Raw genomic sequence first — 25,387 nt, 5'->3', positions numbered from 1 at the left:
CAGCTCCATCGACCAATAAGCTAAAAGAGCACAGGGGCAAGGGAAGTCTTTCATTCGGAAAATAAAGGATGGAAGCGAGACTGAATGCGATGAAGTGAAACGTAACGATAGAAAACAAAATTCTCTATAGTTCCGTCTCACTCCGTCGCATTCGATCTGGCTTTTGTCCTTTCTTATTGCCGCGCGCCAATAATGATCATGCGCCGAAAGCCGAAGTGGACCGAGTTGTAATATAACATATATTAATAAATCGTTAATGATTGTGTTTATACGAATACAAATAGTATTATTCTAATAAAATAAAAATTGTTTAGTAGAATAAAAGTATGTAGAAGGTGTTATAAAATGCTATGATCATTATAGGGCATATAATAGAAAGAATAAGGGCATATAATTTCATGTTATCTGTGTTTTTATTTACTTGACTTTTCTCTGTCTCTTATATTATTGTATACGATAATTATCACCCAGCGCTATGTACACTTTCAAAAGAGTAGAAAGTTAAAAAATTGAGAAAAACAAAAAAAAGAATGTGTGTAATCCAACAGGACTCGAATTCAAGAAACATCATCTTCAAATTATAATCGTAATATACATTCAAGGTACGTAATTTCAAATGCCTACATCTTCGAAATTCTTGGCTATCCTCGCCTAGTATTGTATAAATATTAACAAATACAAGCATACTGTTATCCTACAAAAAATCATTCAAATCTGAAGGGGACAGTTGAGGTCCTTCCGTCCTTCCCTTGTTAGACACAAGTAAACACAAAATTGTTGTACGAGTTGTACAAATGCTTAAAATTGAATGGAAATCTCTGGTTGGCCGAATTATGTGATGCAACACTCACGAGGCAAATTATCGAACTCGGAAATTCAAAAAATTATGAAAGTCTGTGTATAAGTAGTGTAAGTCAAGCCTAATAAATTGTAATTTATTAAATTAAAGTTCCATAATTTTTTTAATTCCCAGATTTGATAACTTCCCTTGTCAGTAAACTTATAAAGAATAAGCGTGTACGGGCTGCCGAGTGTGTCGGGTACTCGACTGTTCGGGCCGAGCCGAAAAAACTCGGGTAAGCCCCGGTGGGAGGCTGCAACATTTGAGCAACCCGAAACTGTAAGGGCTGACCGAGATCATTCAGACAATCCAGTGTGACCAGATCGGGGAAATTGAGGGAAACATGAATTACCCTTTTCTTGGCGTTACCGTAGGCTTCTGCGGTGGTTGTGGAGGCTGTTGAAGGGTGCTCGCTGATGAGGAATGGGATCGTAGAAGGGCTAAGGCGGAGTGGGGAAAGCCAAACCGTTTGGTTGTTTATGAAAATTCTAAATTGAATTCGACGAATTTAAATGGTACTCACTGTTTCTGATTATAAATTAAATATTACGGTAATTATTTACTTCGGGGTGCTCCTCACCAATTTCGGTGATTTTTGGATATATTGTACGGGGACGTAATTCTAAAGTAACTCATTCTTGTGACAAAAGTGTCGCTACTTTCTAGTTTTATAGATAATCACAAAAATCTGCTACCTATACATACACAACTAAACACAACTCTCTCGGCTGTAGTAATCTACGCCACTATACAGTCTCGTTGCAGCGCCACGAGCGCCCGACCGAATTTCTCCGACTCGGCTCGAACCAAAATACAGGGAACTCGCCTAATAAATAAATAATGATTTTAAATTCAGGACCTTTTAACAACTTATGAAACAAATTATTGTCTATGACCCATTCTTGTACCAACTACCTATAGACTAAGTGCACAGGGGTAAGGAGAATCGGCCATACGTTCCACCTCGTTTCGTCCAAGAAACGTAGTAGGCAAGCCTCCATATCCCTGGGGTTCCATAAAAATAAGAAACCGTCGAAACGAAATTCGACGTCAATGTTCGTTCCCTTGTCTCCCTGACTTTCCGACACCTAAAGGAGCTGCCAACACTTCTAAGTCAGACGGTACACTGTATATACCGTCCGTTGCAGCGAACGTGTCACTTTCGTCTGAGTGGTCAGATTTGAAGGCACACCCCTTGCCTACACGAATTTTCCGTCCTAGTATATGATTCGCTGAGGCCCCCATGCACACTATTCGCGTCGCGCGACTAGGAGCGCAAAGTGCCGTTTCCGGACTCGCAGTTAGATTTCTCGGAACCGCAGAGGAGGGATAGACGAACTTAGCCAGCGACTGTTTCTGCCCATATGACGTCACGAGTGTCAGATTCGCTGCAACGGATGATACATGCAACTATGTAAATGTAAGATACCGGAAAAAGTTCGTGCAGGTTCTTACATCAATATTTAAACGCAAACAACGTTTTTGTAAAATAATTTAATTTTATTTGATAAACGGCATAAACATAATTTGCTACTAATACCAATTTCACTGATTAAACTACTGAAATTTTGATTGAAATCAAATCTCAACTCATTGCCAATAATGAAAATCCTACGAACTTTTTCCGGCACCTAATACTTTTCACGCGCCCAATTTAAATATATGTGAAACAATACCTCTAGACGACGGTGTGATTCTACACTTTCAATTTGATGGATAAAAATATAAGAAAATAACCACAAAATTCATTCTGACTTTGAAGGAAAGGATTAAAATTTTGTATCGCTATATCGTATTTTACTCGTCGCGGAGGTATATAGTTTAAAAATAACCAGGGGTCGGAAATGATTCATTTTTCGCAAAATACCGTTGAAGTTCTCATTCGAAAATAGAAGATCGCCAAAATCAAAATCTCAAAAGAGAAGGACTTCAATTATTCGATTTTGATAGTTTTTTGCGAGATGGTAGTATACATGTTCCTAATGGTATGTGTAAAATATTAGGTGTAATTACACAATAGTTCTGGAGATACAAGCAATTAAAGTTAAAGTGGGCTTGTTGACAGCTTCCTAACTCCAAGATCCTGGGGTTGATTCCAGATCATCACATTACAGTAAGGTTCGCTTGAACTCCACAGAAATCTGCTCGGCTAAATTGCAAAACACCATCCCTACTCTTCCCCCACTCGCTATCTTGAGCGCAGTCTGGCGTGCCCCAAAAGACAGAGACAGAAAATGAATACAATGGAGAGAAACGGGATAAACGTAGTCCATCGACCATCGAGGGCCGCAGCGCAGAACTTCAAAGCGACGCCGCATGTGTCAAATATACTCGTGCAATCAAGAAAATTTCAACTGCGGTAATTTTACCTTCTCAAATGCGATACCCATGGATTGCTGCAATTTTTCTGATTAAAACGAGAGCAAACGTGACGTAAATCGATCTAGTTTTATTTATTTGGGGGAAATGAACCTTTAATTTCGTTAATTACATTAAGTCGGCAAAATTAGTCCGATTTTCATCGTGTTTAGATTCATTTCAATCAGAACAATCTCAGAAATTCACTGGCACTATATTTAAGAAGGTAAGGTTAAAATGACTGCAATTGAAATTTTTGCATGTTTGTATTTGATACGTGCGACATCGCTTTGAAGCCCAGCGTTTCGACCCTCGGACTGTGTCTATTTCGCTTTCACTCACTATAGCGATTCTTTGCCTTTGTCAGGCTGTGCTCAACTCAATTGCTGGTAGGAAATAGCTTCCTCATGTTTCTTCTGCTCGCGTAAATTCCACTGCAGAGACCCGAAATTGTGGAATTCAAGCAAGCCTCACTGTACTCGGGTTCTAATTTTTTTTAAATTTTACTTTTTTGTATTTTTCCACAAGAATTTTTTGTTTCGCCTGTGTTCCGGATTATTTTCATTGAACATTATGCACATATTTGTCACAGTAAAAAACGAATAAATAAGTGAAAAATGCCATGATCTGGAATCGATCCCTGCGTGTTCGTGATACAAAGTAATCAACGAGTCTGTTTGGGCAAAAATATTTTGATTGCTACGATTATGATACATCTAAAAGGTACGTAACCTTAATTGCTTATACCTCCAAAACTATTGAGTAATTACACCTGATATGTTACCCATATCATTATGGATGTGTATACTACCATCTTAGGAAAAAACTATTAAAATCAGAGTCGGGCAATTGGGGTCCTTACTTTGTCAGTGACTTTTAGCATTACATACTTTCTTAGACACCTTCCCATCAAATCGAAGGCATGAAATCACGTTGTGGTGGTCAGGACATGTCACTTAGAAACACTCTATACACGTGTATCTAAAATCACGTGAAGTCTGTCGAAACTGAGTTGTCACAGTTGCTCAACCGAGCATTCCCTTATCCTTCTGTTCACAATTATATACGCCCTATCATTTGTGCGGTATATTTTAGAAACACCATGTATATACGTATACACGTTACTTTCCGATACACGGTGCAAACCTTGATCCCTAGTTGTAATCCGTAATTCGAGCAAAGTCGTGTTCCTGTACAAAATTAGACGTAACTCTAACGCTCAGAAAAATAAACAACTACACTAACTAATACAATTACATTAAACTCATTAACCTAACCATCAACTAGCCGCTGCAATCTGTTGAAATCACAACAGCATGAACAATCATAAATAGTTGAACAATGCAGAGTTTGTAACAAAAAACACGGTCATCGGCTCAGGATCCGAATGGACCTAGACGATGTACAGTGAGGATTAAGATTTCTTTATAGTGTAAATCAAATAAAAGCTTGAAATAAAAAGGGGTGAAGTTAAGGAAGAACTACTTCTTCTCCGATTTCAATTACTTTTTAATACGTATTATTTATCACTAAGAAGTATATGAAATTTATTATCCTTTTTGGTACTACATTGAGACCCATATTTATTTTGAAAACATTGAATTTTATGGAAAAGTTATGATAGGAGAATGAAAAAAGACGAATGTTTTTTCACTGTTGTAGAAATGCAATATTTTATAAAATTTCAGTTAACCTTCTACGTGACCTCCAGTATTTAAAATATTTTCGTTATTATTTTTAAAATTTGGTTATTATTATGGTATTAAATTACACATCCTCTTTAACCCTTTCCCTACAGCGGGCCTTGCTACAGATCCCTGCCGCAGAACGAAGCGCCGTGACATAGGTGTAAACATTGCGCGCGCGCAGTCTTCAGCATTTGGGTCCAAGTCTTTTGTCTCAAAAACGCCATTGTAACATCGCTTTTAGAAGCAAAATGATTTGTATTCATAGCAATATATTTATAATTTTTCAATGAACGTATTTTTATAATTAAACAGTACAATTAACATTTTTACACTACACAACAAAATAGTAATTATATTCATAACATAATATTGAGTAATAACTTTTTAATAATAATATTCTGTATAAAACTTTTCAAAACACACAAAAACACATAAAAAAAGAGCGACAGCACTTTTCTTAATTTGTGCCTAAATTTTTGTGACCGTTGATTATAGTCATCCGTCGCAGCGAAAGGATTAATAAGAAATAATACATACCATCATTGAATACGTTAAATTAGTAGAATTAGCGATATTCAGACGATATTCAATTGTTTCGTCACTCGCGAGACAAGAGAAGATCTATCAAAGCCAAGGATCCCTACAAATATTTATAAAAATAGTCGATATATTATTAATTAAACGTAAACATTAATCACATCGTTGTATTCGTCTTGAAAAAAATTAAACTTACAACAATGAAAACACATACGTAGTTCCGTTTTAAAAAATTGCATTGACCTTGAGGTCTTTTTAAATAACAACATAAAAGCATCGAAATAACTTACTAAATATCTCACATCATGCAGAATAACTCTTATCTGAAAAATTATTTTCGTATTTTCAATAATTACAGAAATATTTCACTGTTGCATGAATAAAACGGACGTACTATCGAATTCAGTGTATTGTACCGAGAGCTTTTTGATAATATCTCGGAAACTAAACCCGACCGCTAGTTATATGGAAGACAAAATATTAATTAAAATGCTGACTTTTACTACATATTCAAAAATCATTGAAATCAGAGAAAAAGTAGCTTTCCTGTAATTTGACCTAAAAGAGAACTACATCTCTTAACACGTTCCCTGCCAGATCGTTTTTTGAAGACTTTCCGTTCAGGTCGCGTGGAGCGTATACGTATACAACTGTATTGTTTCGTTTCTGGAGTATGCCTTACAATGATTAAAATAATGCAAAACTCATAACTGTCAAGAAAAGGGTGTATAGTTTAAAACGCATAACACAACAAAGCAATAAATTAATTTTTTTAGGAATTAGTTTAACAAATACCTGACTGTACATTACTCTACCGAGCGAGTCGCATCCTCGCGCATAATATTTTTTTATGATGTCTATATTAGTTTAAAGGAAAACATGTTAGTTGAAATATATTTAATATTATATTTATGTGACAAGTTTGTATATAATCAGGAAGGGATGTTACGGTGAACACGGTTAAAACAGGGCAAACATAAATGTGGTTTATCCGCACAATTATTACAGAATGTTGCAACTTTTACAGTACAGTTTCTTGCCGATTGGGAACCGCATTTTTAACGTTAAAGCAAATCGCAGTAAAAAAAATGACTACCACGCCGCGTGGGGCGTATATTTTTGGCATTAAAAAGATAATAAGATGCAAAACGGTAGAAAACTTATACTTACCAGTTTGAGCCGACAGGACGGTTAAAAAGTCATTGGCGGCGACATTTTTGAGATGGTTTATAGGTTTTACCATCGTGTTGTTGTTTATGAATTCGATATCACAGTACCTAGCATTCTCTGATTCTCTTCCCTTCCCCACCCCTATCGGACTGTATTTCCCTAATACTACTACATCCCCCTGAAACAGAAGAAATGACCACTGTAAAAGCACAGATTTAAATTGTATTAAAGATAAGATAATTTTCAATTAAATTAATAAGCTTGAATTATAGGAATTATTTTTAATTCAGTTCAAAATAGAAATGTTTAATTTTTTTTCAAGATAATACCGCAGTTTCCTCTCTTTGCTTCCGTTTTTCGTTAAATTGGTAAATGTCGAAGAAATCCAAAAGTTTTGCAACCCTATAGTTTCCGAAATTCTAATAGTCATGAAAACTTTTCCTACCACGAAATTGAATTCCATGTATCGTAAGGAGTTTAATTAATGGCTGGGTTGAGGAATGCAGGTCTGAGTGGCCAGAGTGGAAGGAGGCCCGCCCATTGTCTCACGCATTTACAACCTTAGCGTGCGATTTGTCGAAACGGTCATACACAGATACACTGCTTCATATCAAGTCAACTCTCAATAATATTTGCATGAACGTTGCCATGAGACAGTTATTTACCAGCATAGTCGCAATACCATCGTGTCGCTAACTGTAGCCGGACGTCGACCTTCTTGGGTTTCACGCAGGTACCGTCCGACTTAGAAGTGTTGGCGGCTCCTCTAGGTGACGAGAAGTCAGGCAGACAAGGGGACTTTCTTCCAGTTCCGATGTTCGGGCCACCATCGTCTTCGGCGCGTGGCAATAACATACGGCAGAAGCGGGACTAAATGCGACGGAGTGAGATGTAACGATACGGAATGAAGTTGGCGATAATATAAACGGTGGCGCTCCAGTATGTTTTCGCGTTTCATTCTATTACATACGACAGCAGCGCTTACATGTATTCAAAAAATTACAGAAATGGAGTGTTTTTTCTCTTCTTATAGATAGGATCTTGTATATTCTTATCCTTCAAAATAACATAATCCTATTTTCTTATATATTGAATAATTGGGTATTTGAATTTTGTCCGGATAACGGGCGTTTGGCGCGTACTATGCGATAGTAAAAACTCAGGGTATGCAATTAGCCGGAAATATGCCGACAGGCATATCAGTATTTATATATTATTGTACGCAACGGTAATAAAAAAATAACCTTGTTAGTATTGGTGTTCACATTACATTCCTATGATTTATGATTTTTGTTCGCTACGGTTAAAGCTTTACTAAGACCAATGTGCCAGTTTCATATACATAGCGTTGTTTTCATTTAATGGGTAGTACTTTATGTATGGATATTATTTTATTATTTTTGTTTTCCCGTTCTAACTGTATACATAACTTCTTAACACTTTGCGTCGTAATTACTTTATTTAACACTAAATTTATTATTAGAAGATATAAATAAGACTAGTGTTTTAATTATAACTTAGATTAAGTTACAATTAGTATTGCACCAAATAAAAGTATTCCATCTATCAATAAAAATAAATTCAACAAATTTGTTTCGGTAATGTGAAATTTAAGAAGAGTTGCAATAATTGTACTATACATGAGAATATTTACACGCATTTAGTGACGAAGAAATTGAAAATAAATATTTCGAAAATGTCGAACGGAGAAGAGGAAAAAATACACCCTGATTACCCGAAAGAAATGTTATCTATTTCTGTAGTCTTTCTTTACGCTTTATATTCACGCCAACTTCGTTTCCTATCGTTACATCTCACTCCGACGCATTTAGACCCACTTCCGTCCTGTGTTATTGATACGCGCCGAAGATGATGGCGGCCCGAACATCGCGACTGGAAGAGTCCCCTTGCTTCCCTGACTTCTCGTTTTCATGGGAAGCCGCCAACACTTCTAAGCCAGACGATACTCTCCTCTACAAAAGTTTCAGTCAGTCGCGATAGCTTCGTACATATGTATATTCTAGGGACATACACGAACGCACGAACTTTTCGGTATGCCAGAGGTGGAGATAAGCGGTCCTCCCAAAAGATCTCTCTTACCCCTATACCGTTCCAGGATACTTCTTTTAATCTCTACACAGTATGTATTGGGTGAATTGGGCTGGAGTGTAGGGCAGTGTGGGGCAGTTGGGATAGTGTCACTGTCATTTCCTCACTTACACTTTTACTTTGTAATTGCCAAAAATCATCCTAGTTCGAATGTGGCAGATTTTCATAGAAAATAAAAAAGTTTTCTGTAAGTTATTCTTACAAAAATCTCGAATACTTTTGGTTTTTATTAAACACCATCGTCGAATTGGAAGAATTCTTGAGTGTTATAAAATAAAAACATGAGCAAGAAAGCGACAATAACACTGTCTCTACCTCACTTGGACATGCCAACCAACTCGTACCGATCTCTATTTTCTTAATAAAACTCTTTTCTAGATGTACGAAAGAACGTACGAAACTACCACGATTAACTGAGACTGTTGTAGACGACAACAGATAACTATAGTACACCTTTTAATGCATGCTCTGCCTTGGTTCTTTCTGGGAACATAGCTCCCGAGCTTCCGTGTCCCCATGATTTGGTAAACATAAAAAGCAGTTGCCACGTCGAAACGAAATCTGACCAATGTTTGTCATATCTCACTTCATAGCATTTAGTTTTGTTTGCGTTCCTCTTAGCACGATTCGGGCAATAACAAGGACGTGCCGAAACTGAGGCGTCATTGTTGCCATAATTACTGGACCGAGTGCTGCGAGTGGACATCTCTCCTTGTCCCTGTGCATTTTCAATTTGGCGCAGCTTGGCCTAGTCGTGAGAGCTGTACCATATGTGGCAAAAATGATGGCATGCGGGACAGCACAGTGGCAAAAGGGATCCGTTGCTGTATACGTTGCGGGACGCGACGGACTGTGTGACCGTTTTGGCAAATCGCACGCTAGAGTTATAAATGCGGGAGACAATGGGCGGGGCTTTCTTTCACTCTGGTCACTCAGCACCCATTCTTCAACCTATCCATCAACCGATCTCCCTACAGTACTCTCCTCCACAAAAGTTCTAGCTCAGGAATTACAAACTACAAGCTTGGAACGAGGCAGTTTTGTACCCCCATCCCGCGAAAAAACTTTCTCCGCCTATGATGATCTTTATTAGCTAAGTAAAACTCATTTCTACATAATTAATTTGAAGACGAAGCAGTGAGTACACGGATATACCAGTGGCCGTCTCACAGTTATGCTCATGTACTGTTCCTGTTTAAAACTGCACAGGGACAAGGGGAGATGTCCACTCGCGGCGCACACCCGGTAGTTATAGCGGTTCAGTTTCGGCATGCTTTGTCATTGACCGAGTCGCGCAATAAGGAACGCAAGCGAAACGGAGCGCGATGAAGTTAGATGTACGAACATTGGCGTCGGATTTCGTTTCAGCGCGGCGACGGATTTTTATATTTACCAAATCATGGGGACACGGAGGTTCAGCTACCATGTTTCCTAAAAGGACCGAAATGAAGCGTGTGGCTGATTCTGCTTGTCCCTGTACACTTTTACACTTAAGGTAGATACTGTGCTCGAAAGAGGTAAACAGTATATATTGGGTTGATGAAAAAATTTTGACACTTTTTATGCGTGGTTAACAACATTTTTTCTTTGAACTATTATAATGTATGAAAAGGACAATTCTTCTTTGTTTTTGCTTGGTTGTGATTTAGTCAGCGAACAGCTGAGAACTCTTCTTTTTTTTTGGTATAACAAGAAATCGTAAAAAATTTTGCATCATCCCAATAAAATTCAGTCTGTGGTAAAGCAAAATTTTCGTGATTATTTTGGAAATTATAGTGTTCTGCAGATTCTGTGTAAGGAAGAAGTTGTTCATGAACATGCATCTGACAACATTAAAAAATCATTAAAATAAAAAAGTGTTGATATATTTACGCATTCACGGTTTCCGATAAAATACTATATTTTTTGAGGTAATGAAATTGCGAGTTGACTCAAATTAATTGTCACCCAAAGCTTATGAATAATACTTTAATCTCTGTTCCCTGAATCTACCTTGGAAAACATTACAGCTTTGTTTATTTCTTTTTTAACACTTAAGTCGGTTTGCGTACTTATCCTTTTTCCTTCGTGTTCGAGATAGAATAATAATGATATTTAAACTGTTATCCTATTATAGAAAAAATATAATAATGATATAAGATGTCCTAAACTCACTGTGACAAATAACTGATTCTATCGAAATTATCAGTTAAATCTTACCATGGAATTTTGTACGAAGGCATTTGTTTCTGTAGAAATCTCATGTGAACTAGAATTGTGTGGAAACATTGGGCTCAGTTCTTCTTTGGCAGGCAATGCATAGAAACCAAGATCTGTAATTTAAAAAATGAACTTATTAATCATTCAAAGGATATTCTTAAAGAAATATCATTTCCGAAATGTTAAACAGATTTTTTAATATTAGTAAATACAGTGTCTTCCCAGAACATTTATATTTTGTTTGTAACAAATTTTTAAAGCAAGAATATATTTTTCAAAAATATGTTGAGTAATTTGTTGAATAGTGATAAGGCTAAAAGAGAAAAATATTTTACTTTTTTAGTACTTATTTGGAACGTACACGTACATTTCGAATCTTATTTTTGTAAACTTATCACACTTTCAACTAACTTCTTCAACGTAACGGCAGGTAAGCGAAGATGTATTAAGTATTTTATTTCGGTAGATAGCCCGTATATAGGTATGTGCTATTAATTTGAAAATAATAAAAAATATTTTTTCCAATACTGTACTTATTTTATGGATGTAAATGTAAAATATTTTAAGTAATTGACGTGCTAAAATGTTTCAAGTAATATATTTATTACATTAATACTGTTGAAACTTGCAGTCTCGATTATTAAATGCTGTGCGACAAAGATAATATTCCTTTGTATACTGTATACATAAATACGCAATACGAAAATTACGTGTATAACGGAAATGGTCCTTAATCACTATTATAGTATATGATTGCTAATAGTATTCCCTAGTAAATGTATAGTATTAAGCGAAATGCTCCGCTATATACATAGAAAAAATAACTGCACAATTTTTGTTTTCCAAGAAAGTGCACTACATTTTTTAGGTGTTTCGTTGCACGTACAGAAATAAGTAAAGTCGCAGGATGGTAAACATTATTGCATCGTTCAGTTTTCCTCTGAACATAATTTTCTATCTCTAATCGAATTCGAAATATAAGTAATCTTAATTACGTAACATACTCCATGGCGCACTAGAAAACGACTGCAATTTTCTCAATGCACAGTGGTCTAGAAACCTGTTTTTGTGGGCAAAATTGAAAAGTCATACAAACTTTTTGAAAATGGGTAATTAGGGAATGTTGGGGTTACTGATGGCGAATTTGACACCAAAAATTTAAATTTCAAAATGGCAGATTCAATAAAGTACACCCGTGATATAGAAATTCGTTTTGTATGAACGAAATTAAAAGAATTTTTGTACTGACTTTTTCTTCGGAAAAATATAATTGGTATAAGTAATATAAATAACAAGTAACTAACGAATAAAAATATATAATACAAAATATATAAAATATAAATCATAAAACACAAAATATTTCATTAAAATTATTCTAGGTTTTCTAATCCAATGTTATCTAAATGTGTAAAAAGTAGCAATATAAATTCTCTATCTTGTCGAAAACATCATAGTCCATTTCGGATGAAGTTTCTAGTCCCAGCGCGAACGGTATCTACAAGTTGCGAATGCTCGCGCTCTCGTGTATGCATTCCTTAAAATCTATATAAAAATGAAAGTGGCAGGCGGAGGCACCTAAGAACATATTCTTTTCCTGTAATGTCTATATTTTCATAGAAAAGTATCCTCATATCTAGTAATCGCAAGCATATTTCTAAAACCCTTCGCAAAGTTCAAATTGTTATAAACATTGCATAGTTTTCACATAACTTAATAAATGCTTACTATACCATTAAATAATCAAAATGTAACTATTATTACGCATATAGATGTTTTCAAAACTTGTTATTTGATGACCTATACTGAATATTTGAAAAAACTAGTTTAACTTTAAATTTCAGAATTTTCATTTTAAGACATTATGCTCGATTATACAATCATATAAAATAAATAATATTTTGGATTTATGAGTTATAGAGTATCTTTACTTTGTACAGAAAAAATTTTATTTGATTAATTAAATCTTAAACTTGAATAAGTAAATATTAAACTTAAAAAATTGAATATTGACCAAGAAAGCAGGTTTTCAGACCACTGTGCAGTGATCCGATAAAGTGGATTGTCATGTATTAACCGAAATATTAATTTTACTCGCAAATATTTAGTTACTTTCTATTTTCTCTTTTCTTCTGTAGCTGCATGCTCTTGACCGATTCAATATGACGTACCGGAATCGTTCAGTTCATATATGTACCATGCATCTATCAATGAAACCAGCACATAGAGGACATGATGCTATCAGCTCTCCTAGTGATATTTTATGATATTAAACCATACCGTATTACATTATATTACATTATATTATGTATACAACGTGCATTTATGTATTATTATGAAATGAAATAAACGTGACGGCAGTGTTTGGTGCCACATTGTCATTTCAATACGGGAGAGAAGCATCGCAGTTACGTCGTTTGGCACTTATTGGTCAGACTTTTGCAATAAATCTTAGTAAGGAAGAGTAGGGCAAAGTGAAACGGGTAGGTAAAACGGAAATACAATATTCTCACGACTGGTATCCGAAAATCGGGATTGCGACCGGGCTCTAATCGTATAATGGCGTTGATTCGAAGTGCAGATAAGATTCGAGTTAAGCTTCTGGTGTGTTCGTCCTCTCTAGAGAAAGACAACGCTAATGAAAGAGCGAGACGCCCGACCTTCAGAACGATCAAAGAAACAGATGAATGAGGCATTATTAATTCTATTTTAAACTGTTCTATTTTTCACTTTTTATTTTTACCAATTGAATTGTAAGGTTTTTATAATTAAAACAAGACCAAACACGATATATTTCGGGACACATTTATTTATTTAATAAATTACAATAATCTATTTTCTTCTAGTAAACTGTGACTTAAAATATGTCTTGTTTGGCCTTGTTTTAATCAGAAAAATCTCACAAATGCATTAGTAAAATTTATATTTACAAAAAATCATCCCTCACAAAAAAAAATTTTGTAATTGCATTAATATTGTCTCACCGATATCTACCCTACTGAATAGCGTATCGTATTACTACTGCTCGACCGTCGAACTTGACGGCTTGCTGAGGGGACTCGCCCCTCAGTGGTGGGGATGACAGCCGAGCACTAATCCTACAGATCGTACCGGGTACAAATCGTGAGAATACTATATGCATACGCTATACATAGGTTAGTGTTCCGTTTTGCCCCGCGTGTCGCGATTTAGAGAAATATTTAGTTATTAACAAAAAATTCCTGAAGTTTACCTATAATTAAAAGGTCTCTAGCTGGTGTCCCTCTTTAAGTGATTAATTAGGAAGAATTTCTTTAACCGTTTGAGACAATTTTTGTTTGAGTAGCAATCTTGTTATAATTTTGTATGAATACATATTGATAACGATGCTTGTATGTACATAAGGTGATTTTCACAATTGATACGGGAATCACGATACATATCTCGAGAACGAGAAATAGTACAAAAGAATACTAGAAGAAAAAGTGGAATGGTATTGAAAGGATTTACTTTTTTACATGGTTATTTTTACTACTGAGTGCATCATTACTTTTACCTCCTAAGTAAGTCCGATTACATAACTGAAAATTATAATGGCAAAGAATTAAAACTGAAAAACATACCGAAACATATTCTAAAAGCGTAAAATTCTTATTGGAATTTATTGAATCATTTTTCAGATCTTTTAGTAAGATGTGCCGAATTCGTTTCATCCTTTCAGGACTATAAACGCATACATGTGACCGATAAAAGTCGTTGCTACGAACTATGCAAGCCAAGCAAAAAATATTCCGTTCATACAGAACATTGTGGTTGGGAATATTCAGCATTCGTAGCGTTAAAGGAAACCCCGAATTTTTTTGTTCTGTATTCTTACTGAGAATAAAGGGCCTAATTTAACGACTCTAATGATAATACGCAACCACGAGAAATTTACATGAATCATTTTTACTCTGTAAATATTTTTACAGTTCCTTACATCAACTTCATAATTAAAAATACAATTTATTAAATAAAAAAGCTTGCATGGTGGCATATGTCCTATACTTCGCATGTATAGTGAGGTAACGGTAAATACCTTCGGGCTGGATGACCGTAAAGGTATCACATTACTACGCTCATTGATTTCAATCTTTTGTTTCTCATAAAAATGTAAAACAAACAGTATAGAGCCTAATTTAAAATATCGATGTCATTGAAATCCTATTGAAAATAAGTGTTCTGCGATAAATCAACAACTATTTTCTTTTTTCATATTCTATTTAATAATCTTTTTCCTAGTCATTTATTCACATGTACAGCATTGGGTACAAACCACTGTGTTCATAGAATCGAATTACCAAGACGGATTAATATTAAGCGTCAAGATCGAAAGGAAGAAAAAATAATATTTCTTTTTTAAAGAAGCTTTCGGTGATTTTTGAAGCTAAACTCTTCTCGACTCAGCCGCTGTTATCTTGGAATAAATAAGTATGTAGATATGTATCTACTATTCGCTCCACACGTTACGACCACCGGCCAGAGGCTTAAAAGTGCACAGGGGTAAGGGGAGATGTCCACTCGCGGAGCTCGACCCGACAGTTATGGCGGCTCAGTTTTGGCACGTCTTTGTTATTGACTGACTGATTCCTTCGTCCCGCGGCTCGGCCAGTAAACAAAAATATGCGGAAACTGAGCCGCCATAACTATCGGGCCAAGAGCCGTGAGTGGACGCTGTTCCCTTTGTCTCTATGCACTTTAAGCCGCAAGCCGACGAGCATACAAGACAAACAGTACTTATACTTACTGACAAAAATTAAAAAACAAACTAATTATATAATAACTTAATCTTACCAATATATGCGTAATTAGTGTATGCCTTGGAGTATAACAAAATGTATTTCTACAGTGGATACATATTCCACACACCATGAAGTTAAACGCTATGAGTTTTTGCAAATTTCAAATACTTGTGAAATCTACATTTACAACGAAGCGTAGATACGTAGATACAATGCGAAACATTTAGGAAGGAACAGAGTAATCGCGGTCAGCTGACAATGATGGTCAGTATTATTATTATGAAATACCACATATGAAGTTCTTAATTTTTTTCGTTACATCTCATTATGTCCTTTACTACACGTATGCGTGGTTGCTACTCAATCGCTGCTCAACAACGAAGAAAAACATGCTTTATTTGTTTTTTAACATAAGAAGATACTCAGAACATTAGAAGTTAGTATTAATTTTGAAGTCATTTTTACAATTTAACTTTAATTACTAATAGACATAGTACAAATATATATATTTAATATTCCATTTTTTCGATTAATCTATGTACGAGCAATGATGGTCCCTTGCTTACAACATGATCGTCGTTTTTTATTAGCGCGTTATAAACATATTCTTCGTTATTGCAACAACTTTACTCGGTGGTTAATAAACACACGGTTTAGAAAAATTGAAAAAACTCAATAAACTGCTGAATGTCTTTAAATATCAATTGAGCTTATTGAAAGTGATGACACGATCCTCTTACAACTTCATAGTTGAAAGTAAAACGGCAAAATACTCCACGTCGATAAAGCCAGCAGGTCATATTTCTAACTTCTTCAATAAACAAAGAATATTTGGTAGAAGAAAACAAAAAAGATAAAATGAAAAAGAATAAAGGAAAATCTTATAAAAAATATTAAGGTACAAGGGAGAAAAATAAGAAAAATGTATCATTAAATTAACAATTTATCATTATTAAACTAATCTGTTATCAAAAGCAGTGATAAAATGATATAAGCAAAATGGAAAATAAATACCATATTTGCTTTCAATTTAGTAATATTTCGACGATGAAATATGGTTTTGGTGCATCTCTTGTGGCCTATAGGCATTTTGAATGTTCCAGATGGGACTCATCTAAGGATATGTATGCGAAAAGTGTTACAGTCCTCAGGTTGTCATTGTTTACAAACTGACCGCTATTGTCCGCAGCTATGGGCAATGGTCTTGTTTATTTTTACCAAGTTTGTTATTTAAATCAATGTAAAACTATTTCTTTTGTATTGTACCAATAGATACATAATTTAAGTTAATGAAATACTCATTTGAATAAATATTTTACCTCATATTTTCATTTTATTACAGTCGCTGCTTAAGCGACCGCCATTGCCCCACTCTACCTTCTACGTCAGAAGTTAACTTCGGACGTTATGAATTGTGTTATAATTTGTGTTAAATGTGACAAGGTAACGGCATTTCACTGAAATCGAGAAACAAAGCTTTGTGGAAATGTTTAAGAAAAGTAAAAGAAAAGAATTGACATTACGAAAGTGTTTGATATAAATCGTTACGTTATCGCAAACATTGTAAAATGATTTCACTAGAATGGAACTGTTCAATCAGGCATTCGATGCGATAGACCGTGAAAAACAAGTGAAAAACTAGACCGTCGAATTGTAAGAGTGTGTAAATGCAATATATATATATTGCTACTGAAATAAAACATGAACTAAACCTCAATAACATTAGCAGCAAGACAGTTAATGTTGTATACTGTGTACCTCAATGGACAAAATTAGAAGAACTAACTTTTTTATTGATAAGAAAGACTTACGTACGCGTGTTTAGAAATAAGTGATAATGTAGGAAATGGCGGTAAAAACTAAAGAAACAGTAATAAACATTTTGAATCACATCGACTGTAAAGGTGTCCAAAAATATATGTCATGACCACCACAGCGCAGAGTGATCCTACATCTTTTATTTCTTGAAAAAGGATCTACGAAAGTGCTCGGAAAATTCATCCTGAAAAAAGGGTTAAAACTTTTTATTGCTGCATCGTATTCTACTCATTGCAGAGGTGAATAATCAGAAAGGTACCTTCGGTAAGAAATTAATACTTTGTCTGTATATTGCTCTTGAAGTTCTCATAGGAAAGTAAAGGACCGCTGATATCCAGTGTCCTTTTCTGTTATACGATTGTAGGAGGGTTAGGTGTACACTAATATAGTATAATATACTATACTGTACAATCTACCGACAGCTACCTGAATGTATCATCAAATCTTGAAATATAAGTTCTGTCCTCAAATCGCATTAATGCCATGTAAAGCATATAATCTGTACATAGAGTAAGGTCATCACGTTATTACTAGCCATCGGTTTTCTTGAAAATGATAAGTACAAGAAAAAAAGAAATAAGACAGAATTTATACAGTTTCTTACGATCAACATAATAGTATTTATCAGCTTTTTAATTTGCTATATCTTTCGACAAACAATAACTGTTGACTTTTTTAATGGAATTCTACGTATTTTTTTATGTCATATGAAAGCTTGCATTAAGACAAATTCATCCATGTATTAAACAATGACGTACCGAGTTATATGAAGTCAGAAATGAAAAAAATATTTCGAATATTACTTACCAATGTTAACAAGACTACAATAAAAGCTCAGTATAATTTCTTTTTTCAGGAATGTACAATTCGTTTCTGTGAATAACATTTTTCATAGCTTTTTCTAATGTTACCCGCGATATTGTTGCACATGGTTCCGTTATTTTGCTTTGTAATAGTATCTTTAATAGTTCCCCACAAGGAAAGACCAAGCAGTGTCAATTCAGAAGATCTTGGGGGCCACTTGGTAAGATTGTAAGTTTCAATTCATTCATCCTTAAATTTATTGTTAAGATAATGTTTTACGATTCCACAGTTATGTGGCGAGGCTCCATCCTGCTGGAGATACGTATCTTGAGAAATGGACAATGATAGATGTTCCCAACAATATTTAAATTGCACGTTTAGACATTCGAAATATCTACCTCCATTTAATATTCTATTATAAAAATAAGGCCCTAATGGCATATCGTTAATCATATCACACCACATGTTCACACGAAATTGCGCTTGGAAATTTGTTTCTCTTCTAGCTTTTAAGTTTCGGATACTTTATATGTGTGACTTGATTCATCAGCCCAAAGAATTTTTTAAAGAAAATTTACAGTCATTTAGATTATTCATAAGTAACCAATTGCAGAATTCAAACGCCGCGATAAATCTGTTTGTTATAGACCTTGAACTTTATGCATTTTAAAATGTTTATAATTCTGTTGTTTTAAACTTTTATGAGTTGATCCCAATGAAATATCATACACGGTATTTTTCGTACGACAATTGTACGATTTTCTACAAAATGTAGAACTTCTAATTCTTTATGTTCAGAAAGAAGAGATTTCCGATGACACATGCAGTTTTCAAGAGAACTTGTTTCCTTCAAACACTTTGTAAGCAGAACAAATTAATCCTCATTTGGTTGTATTTTATTTGAATATTCCTCTCGATATTTTAATTTCCTGTGCCTTTTATTTCCATTATATTGGTAACAAACGCGTACGATATCTACTTTCTCAATTACTAAGTAACAATATATTTCTGTACTTTACTGAGCAGGTGCCAAAATAATACTGAAATTGTACTAGAGTAGTAGGAATAGAAATAATTATTCGAATTCTAAATAAGAAGAGGAAAAACGTCACATTTAACATTGTAAATCGTGTCAGTAAGAAATGCTTGTAACAACATTACTGCCCTATTCGATCCGATTCATCAAATTTCATTGTGATTTTAATCACAACAATTTCAGAAATTCACTGGCACTACATTTGAAAAAGTAAGGTTAAAATTACTGCAATTGGAATTGACTTCCTTGCATGTTTATATTGAACGCGTGCGTCTGCTCGGTTAAATTCCACTACTGAGACCCGAAATTGTAGAGTTTAAATAAGCATTACTATAAACATAAAAAGCCACTGCTGTGCAGAAAAGAAATCTGAAGCCAATGTTCGTACATCTCACTTCATCGCAATTCGTTTCGCTTGCGTTCTTTACTACGCGACTCGGTCAATAACAAGAACGTGTCGAAACTGAAGCGTCGTTGTTGTCATAACTACTAGGCTCAGCGCTACGAGCGGAGATCTGCCCTTGCTCCTGTGCACATTATAGATGGAACTAGCTGTGGACATGGCGGGCCAACTGTACTCGAAACACTATGGGGCGATTCGAACTAAAAACCCCCCACTCGTACAGTCTCGACAGTTATCTGTCGAACTCAGCACGGATGTATGAAACGGACGTATAAAAGCACAGCCACTGACTGGAACTGTTAGAATTTTTGTCGGAGGGAGCACGTGAAGCCCAAGAAAATCGAAAGCTAATATAAACCGCTACCGAAACGGCGAACGGGTGGTTACGTGTGGCCGTTGCAAGGATGCGCCTCGCGTATATAGAATCCAAAGTAGTGGTAGCGAATGTTTTTCCTGACAATCCCAAAAATTAAAAGAATATATGATTTATTAAAGGAAAAAATTATTCGAAATGTGCATTTCTACAACGAACACAAATTTTAAAAGAATCGGCGGCGGCGTCTACACAGTATTACAGTACAGTACTACAAAATGAATGTATCTAAAACACTAAGCAGGCTTACTTAACCCTTATGTATATAATACTAACGTAATCACACTGTTCCACACCGGGTACACGGGTAATACAAGTACTTGGCTCAAACAGATTTTATATAAAATAATGATTTCATATTCAAACCCTTAAAAAATATATTAGATTTTATTACTATTACACACAAAGTAATTGAAACGATCTATAGATAACACTCCCCTAACCCTTCATTTAATTAATCCGAGCTATGCTTTAGATTTCACTGAAAATAGAGCAGATGAAATATGACTCAACGTAAGTGTATCAGTACTCCATACAGAACTATTTACCCGATTTGAGCGGCGAAAGTCTATTTTAAAAATTTTATCGAAACTGTACAATTTTTGCTATTTCAGATAATTCGAGCACTCGAAAAGTGCTGAGCTATCCCGAAATTAGGCGACTGCGCGTCGCGATCTCTAGTGCTTCGGAAACCCACTTTCTAAAGTCATTAACTTTAATATTTCGCAACAAATCTTTTTCTCACAAACTTATATCACTTTCCACTTCAGCAATTTTTTAACGAAAATCAATAAATTAAACAATTGCATATTATTTATAATGTATTATTATTTATCATATATTATATTATTGTATATTATATCATGTAATATATCATATATAAATATATAATTTTTAACTAAATATATGAAATTATATATAATTTATATCAATAACTTTATTGTTATATGCCATATAATTCCATACTGATAAATATTATATTACATTCCCATATTATTTTGTAAAAAGTCGATATAAACCTGTCTTTAATTTTGGCCGCCAAGTTCGGACAAATACCCCACTGTGCGTCAGTCAGAATCGGTCAAGCTTCGTGTAGTCACGTTTTATGAGAGTCGATTCCAGTGAGATCGGGCTGAAGTTCCCTTTTGGAATCAAAGTAACCTTATAGACTCTGTAATGTTAAATTAAATTCAACCACGACACTAAACGTTTCTGTAAAGCCACAGTTATTCAGAATATAACTAAGTTATTTGATGAACGTTGCAATTATCTAAAAACACTTAATTATCGTCCAATATCCTAATCTAGTGATTGAACATTCTGACACGATACAATCTTACCGCTCAAATTATATCAATTAATTATAATTGAAGTGTTACGAGACCTACTAAGAATCCGAGCGACTTCCCGATTTCGCAGCAGATTCTTTCGCAGTGGTTCTTCAATTTTGCATTGGGTTCGTCCACATCCTATAGCTCCCCGATTTCGCATGAAGTTCGTCTGCGCGTTGCGCCATTCTTAGGGGATCGTTACAACAACCTCAACAATTCACTGGCATTACGTTCGAGAAAGTAAGATCGAAGTTAATGAAATTGAAATTTCCTTTATTGCATATTTATATTCGATGCTTGCGGCATCGCTTTGAAGTCCCACGTCTCGACTCTTATTTGTATTTCACTTCGTCGTATTCTGTTTCATTTATCATCTTCGTTTACGCGAATCAGCTAACAACAAAAGTGGCCGAAACCAAGCCGTCAACATTCATCGCGAGTGGGCATGTCCCCTTGCCGCACTTGCCCCTTCAGTTCGAGGGACAAGTTACCAAATGTCATTAGAGGACAGTACTTGATACTTTCCCTTAAAATACAACATGACAAAAAGAGACTTTTCTTCAAAAACTGCAAGTGGAGAGTTCGTAAGGCGGCACAGAAGCGTTTAGAACAGTAAGATCGTGTACCTGCTTTTTGGAAAAAATATATTTTCTTCGATATTTTTATTTAAATTTAGTATTGAATTTAGTATATATTATTAATATCAAAATTGGACCATATAGCGCATCCTTTTTTGTACGTTACAGATATTTACATATTTATATAGAGCAACTCCTTTTTACCTTTCAGAATTATTATTTAATATTTTTCACATATTTCTAATACTCGGATAGAACTTTATTAAATTTTTAAAAAAATAGATACCAACGGTGCGTAAATTTCATAATATCCTTGTCTTGTCGAAATATTAATTCGAGTTTTATTGTAAGGTAAGTATTACAGGGTAATGGCGATATCACGAAAACATATGTATGAATTTAAATAAAATGTCGATGAAAAGTTATATTTAATGAAAAACTATGTTTTGTAGAGGCAAAACTATCCAGAATTTGAAAGCCCAAATGTGAAGTGTCAACTTACTTTTTCAAATTAAAGTTTAAAGGTAAACAAGTGAATCTGAAAGCATGTGAGTATTATGTTTATTAAATATAATGTATACTTACTTTCAGAAAAATGATTATACTATTTTTCCAATGAAAAATGGCTCAGTGGTACCATTATTTTTCCAGGTGCAAAATATGTATGTTACTAGACGACTTGCGAAAGAGTTTAATGATGCCAGAAAACGTAGAAAAGCGGAATTTACTCGTGAATTGACGGATGTGAGTGCATTAATGCACGCCGCACAAACGAATCACAGGTCAAGTGGGCAATTACACGTATCAGAAATTTAAAAAGAAAATAACGAATTTTCCGAATGAAGCAACAGTATATAAAGAAACTTATTCAGCGAACGAGAGAAAGGTAAAAAAGAACAGTTAACGCCATTTCAGGCGTTATGCATGTTCGTCGAAGCCGAACTGACACGAAAGCAATATGATATACAATTCGTCCAACGAATAAGAAGTTTTATCCGTGTTATACACTAATACAGAAGGCGAAAGACTAAATTCAAATCGAGTATCAAAATCTCCTGTAAAAATTAATTTACAGAGCCTACTGGATCATATAATAATTCGATTAACAGAATATTTAAAAGAAACTTTTGGAATCCGTTCTACAAATGGATTTTAATATACAGTTAATATCCAAAATGGGATTGCGCTGGGATCTAAGTAAACCCAATCTAAACAAGTTTCGTGAAGATAATAACTCAAATGAAAATATTTTTCAAAGATCCTTGGTACCACTGAAACTTGTGTCACATATAAACAATGGAAATATCATTTAGAAAAATCATGTACCCCGTCACCCAGATTTTATTGACCAATTAGGATTAAATTTTTAAAAGAATCTGTTGACATTGTGAAGAAGGAAGTAAATTATATTAAAGGACAACTTTCGAATTTAGTAGAGACAAAAATTAATAAACCAATTATTTTTTACTGGATAAGTAATGGAGAAGATTTTAAGGATAACTTTGTTTTTTTCTAATAAAACTATACGATTTTGAATTCACTACATAGTCGATTTATTTTAGTATTTCCTATAAAAAAAAGTATTTCTTGTCTTATTTCTATCGGAAAACGATTGATTTTTATGATATTTTAATTTAACAGACTGTTCCTGCCACGTAACAATAATTTTATAGTTTTTTGGATATGTTCGTTTCCAATTTACGATAAATTTTACAACTAATTTCTTGTATCATTAATTTGACAATGGGGTCAGATTTTCTAAAACAATATTCCGAAATCTGCTCTTATTTTTTATAACTTTTCCACCATCTTTAAGATAGATAATTATGCACATGATTTGTTTCCTAAAAACTGTAGGATATCGTCTCACGGGGAATTTTCCGAGATAGCCCAGTTCAAAATCGGCCAATATTCGCCATTTTGCTTTCTCAATGAGTCGACACATCTTTGTCTCGAGGCCAATAGGAGGCTCGACGCTGAAGCAGGTCTCGTGAAACAGGCTAAGGAATCGTAGCCTGTTCCGACGTGTGTAAAGAGCCTGCTCTAATACCAGATTTCATGAGACCTCAGCGTCACCGCTTACATCGCTGTATGTTGCAGCATGTATGGGGTCCTTTATTAGGTGGCTGAGAAAAAGTGCGCGGATGAAAAGAAAAAAACGTTAAATCATACCGAAATATAATATTTACTCAACTAAAATATTTTTCACAAGCTTTCCACCATAAATTCTTCAGGAATTTTCGATAATATTATAAGAAAGTGTTTCAAATAAAAGTTTATCACTTTTTTATGATTTGTGAATTGTAATATGCACAACTTAAAAAATAATTTTTCTCGATAAAATTCAAGGTCATCTTGACATGTTTCAAAGTATTGTTACAACTTGTTTTCAATGGTCCGCACATCCGTTTTCTGATTCGTACTTTTAACAAGAAACTCTACTATAAGAATCACTCGAAAACATTGCATGCCAAAAGTCGTATTGGACAGTGTATTAATTTTCGCTACGTGTAGGACTTGAGTATTTTTAAATACTGTAACCTTTTTTTATTATTGATACAAGTTTCTTTATGATACAATAATATTATATACTTTTATATAAGAAAATAAATAAATAAATAAAGAAATATATAAGAATAAATCAATATGCGATTCAGTATTCTTCCGATTAGTAGTCGATAGTCATCCCCACCACTGAGAGGCGCGTTCCCTTGGCAAGTCGCAAAGCCGACGATAAAGCAGTAGTAATGTGATACGCTGTTCAGTGGTGGTAGATATCGGCGAGAGAATATTAATTCAATTAATAAAACTTTTTTACAAAGGATGTTTGATAAATGAAAATTCTAATCAAAATTCTGATTAAAACAAGACCAAACATGAGATACTTTAAACCACAGTTTAGTAGAAGAAAATAAATTATTGTAATTTATTAAATAAGTAAACACGTCCCAAAATATATCGTATTTGGTCTCGTTTTAATTAGAAAATTAACACCCCTCATTCATCTGTTTGTTTTAATCGTTTCGAAATTTAGATCTCTTGTTCGTTCATTCGTGATGTCCTTTTCGGATCTTATCTCAACTTAAAATCAACGCTTGGAAAAATTATAAACTCACGTAAGAAGTGTTTTCTTTTTTAAATTGGTAACTGAATTTATACGAGAATATGAAATAAGTAAATCTTACACTATATTATTGGAATGTAAAAGTCATCGAAAGAGCTTACTACATGTCCCCCCATTCTTGTCGAACAACTCTTGTTTGCAACATTTTTCCAAATCTTCAATGTTTTCAGAAATATTCGACTGTATACGAATAAAACAGACATACTGTACGCAGGATAAAAAACACCGTCGATAGGATATAAAATTTTGTATGCTTTGCAA

The 25,387-nt window shown here is 34.5% G+C and overlaps 1 protein-coding gene and 1 long non-coding RNA gene across 11 annotated transcripts in view; both read right to left on the bottom strand.

Annotated features, from left to right (window-relative positions):
- gw (trinucleotide repeat containing adaptor protein gawky) overlaps positions 1-25,387 on the bottom strand; it is an 80,327-nt gene that overhangs the window by 35,734 nt on the left and 19,206 nt on the right. For 4 of the 5 annotated variants that reach the window (XM_076370884.1, XM_031992635.2, XM_031992636.2 and 1 more), the window contains exons 3-4: positions 10,903-11,015; positions 6,595-6,772 (exon numbers count right to left, since the gene is read on the bottom strand). In XM_076370884.1, coding sequence (XP_076226999.1) covers positions 6,595-6,772; positions 10,903-10,971 — 247 coding nt within the window. In that variant the 5' untranslated portion in view covers positions 10,972-11,015. Of the gene's footprint in view, positions 1-6,594; positions 6,773-10,902; positions 11,016-21,112; positions 21,261-25,387 lie in introns of those variants that run through there. The other variant, XM_076370886.1, reaches the window with a different exon arrangement.
- Positions 13,022-19,998, bottom strand: LOC143174863 (uncharacterized). 6 transcript variants are annotated; one of them, XR_012999327.1, is made up of 5 exons: positions 18,285-19,995; positions 17,904-17,976; positions 17,737-17,824; positions 17,475-17,661; positions 13,022-13,103 (listed from the first exon to the last, which is right to left on the bottom strand). It is a non-coding gene; the product is annotated as an uncharacterized LOC143174863 (long non-coding RNA). The 6 variants fall into 6 exon arrangements; XR_012999328.1 differs by having other exon boundaries at positions 13,050-13,103; positions 17,551-17,661; XR_012999331.1 differs by lacking the exon at positions 13,022-13,103 and having other exon boundaries at positions 15,917-17,661; positions 18,285-19,137; positions 19,942-19,998.

Source organism: Nomia melanderi, chromosome 9, assembly GCF_051020985.1.
Source record: "Nomia melanderi isolate GNS246 chromosome 9, iyNomMela1, whole genome shotgun sequence".
NCBI classification, from domain to species: Eukaryota; Metazoa; Arthropoda; class Insecta; order Hymenoptera; family Halictidae; genus Nomia; species Nomia melanderi.
This window is presented reverse-complemented; position numbering and strand designations above follow the sequence as displayed.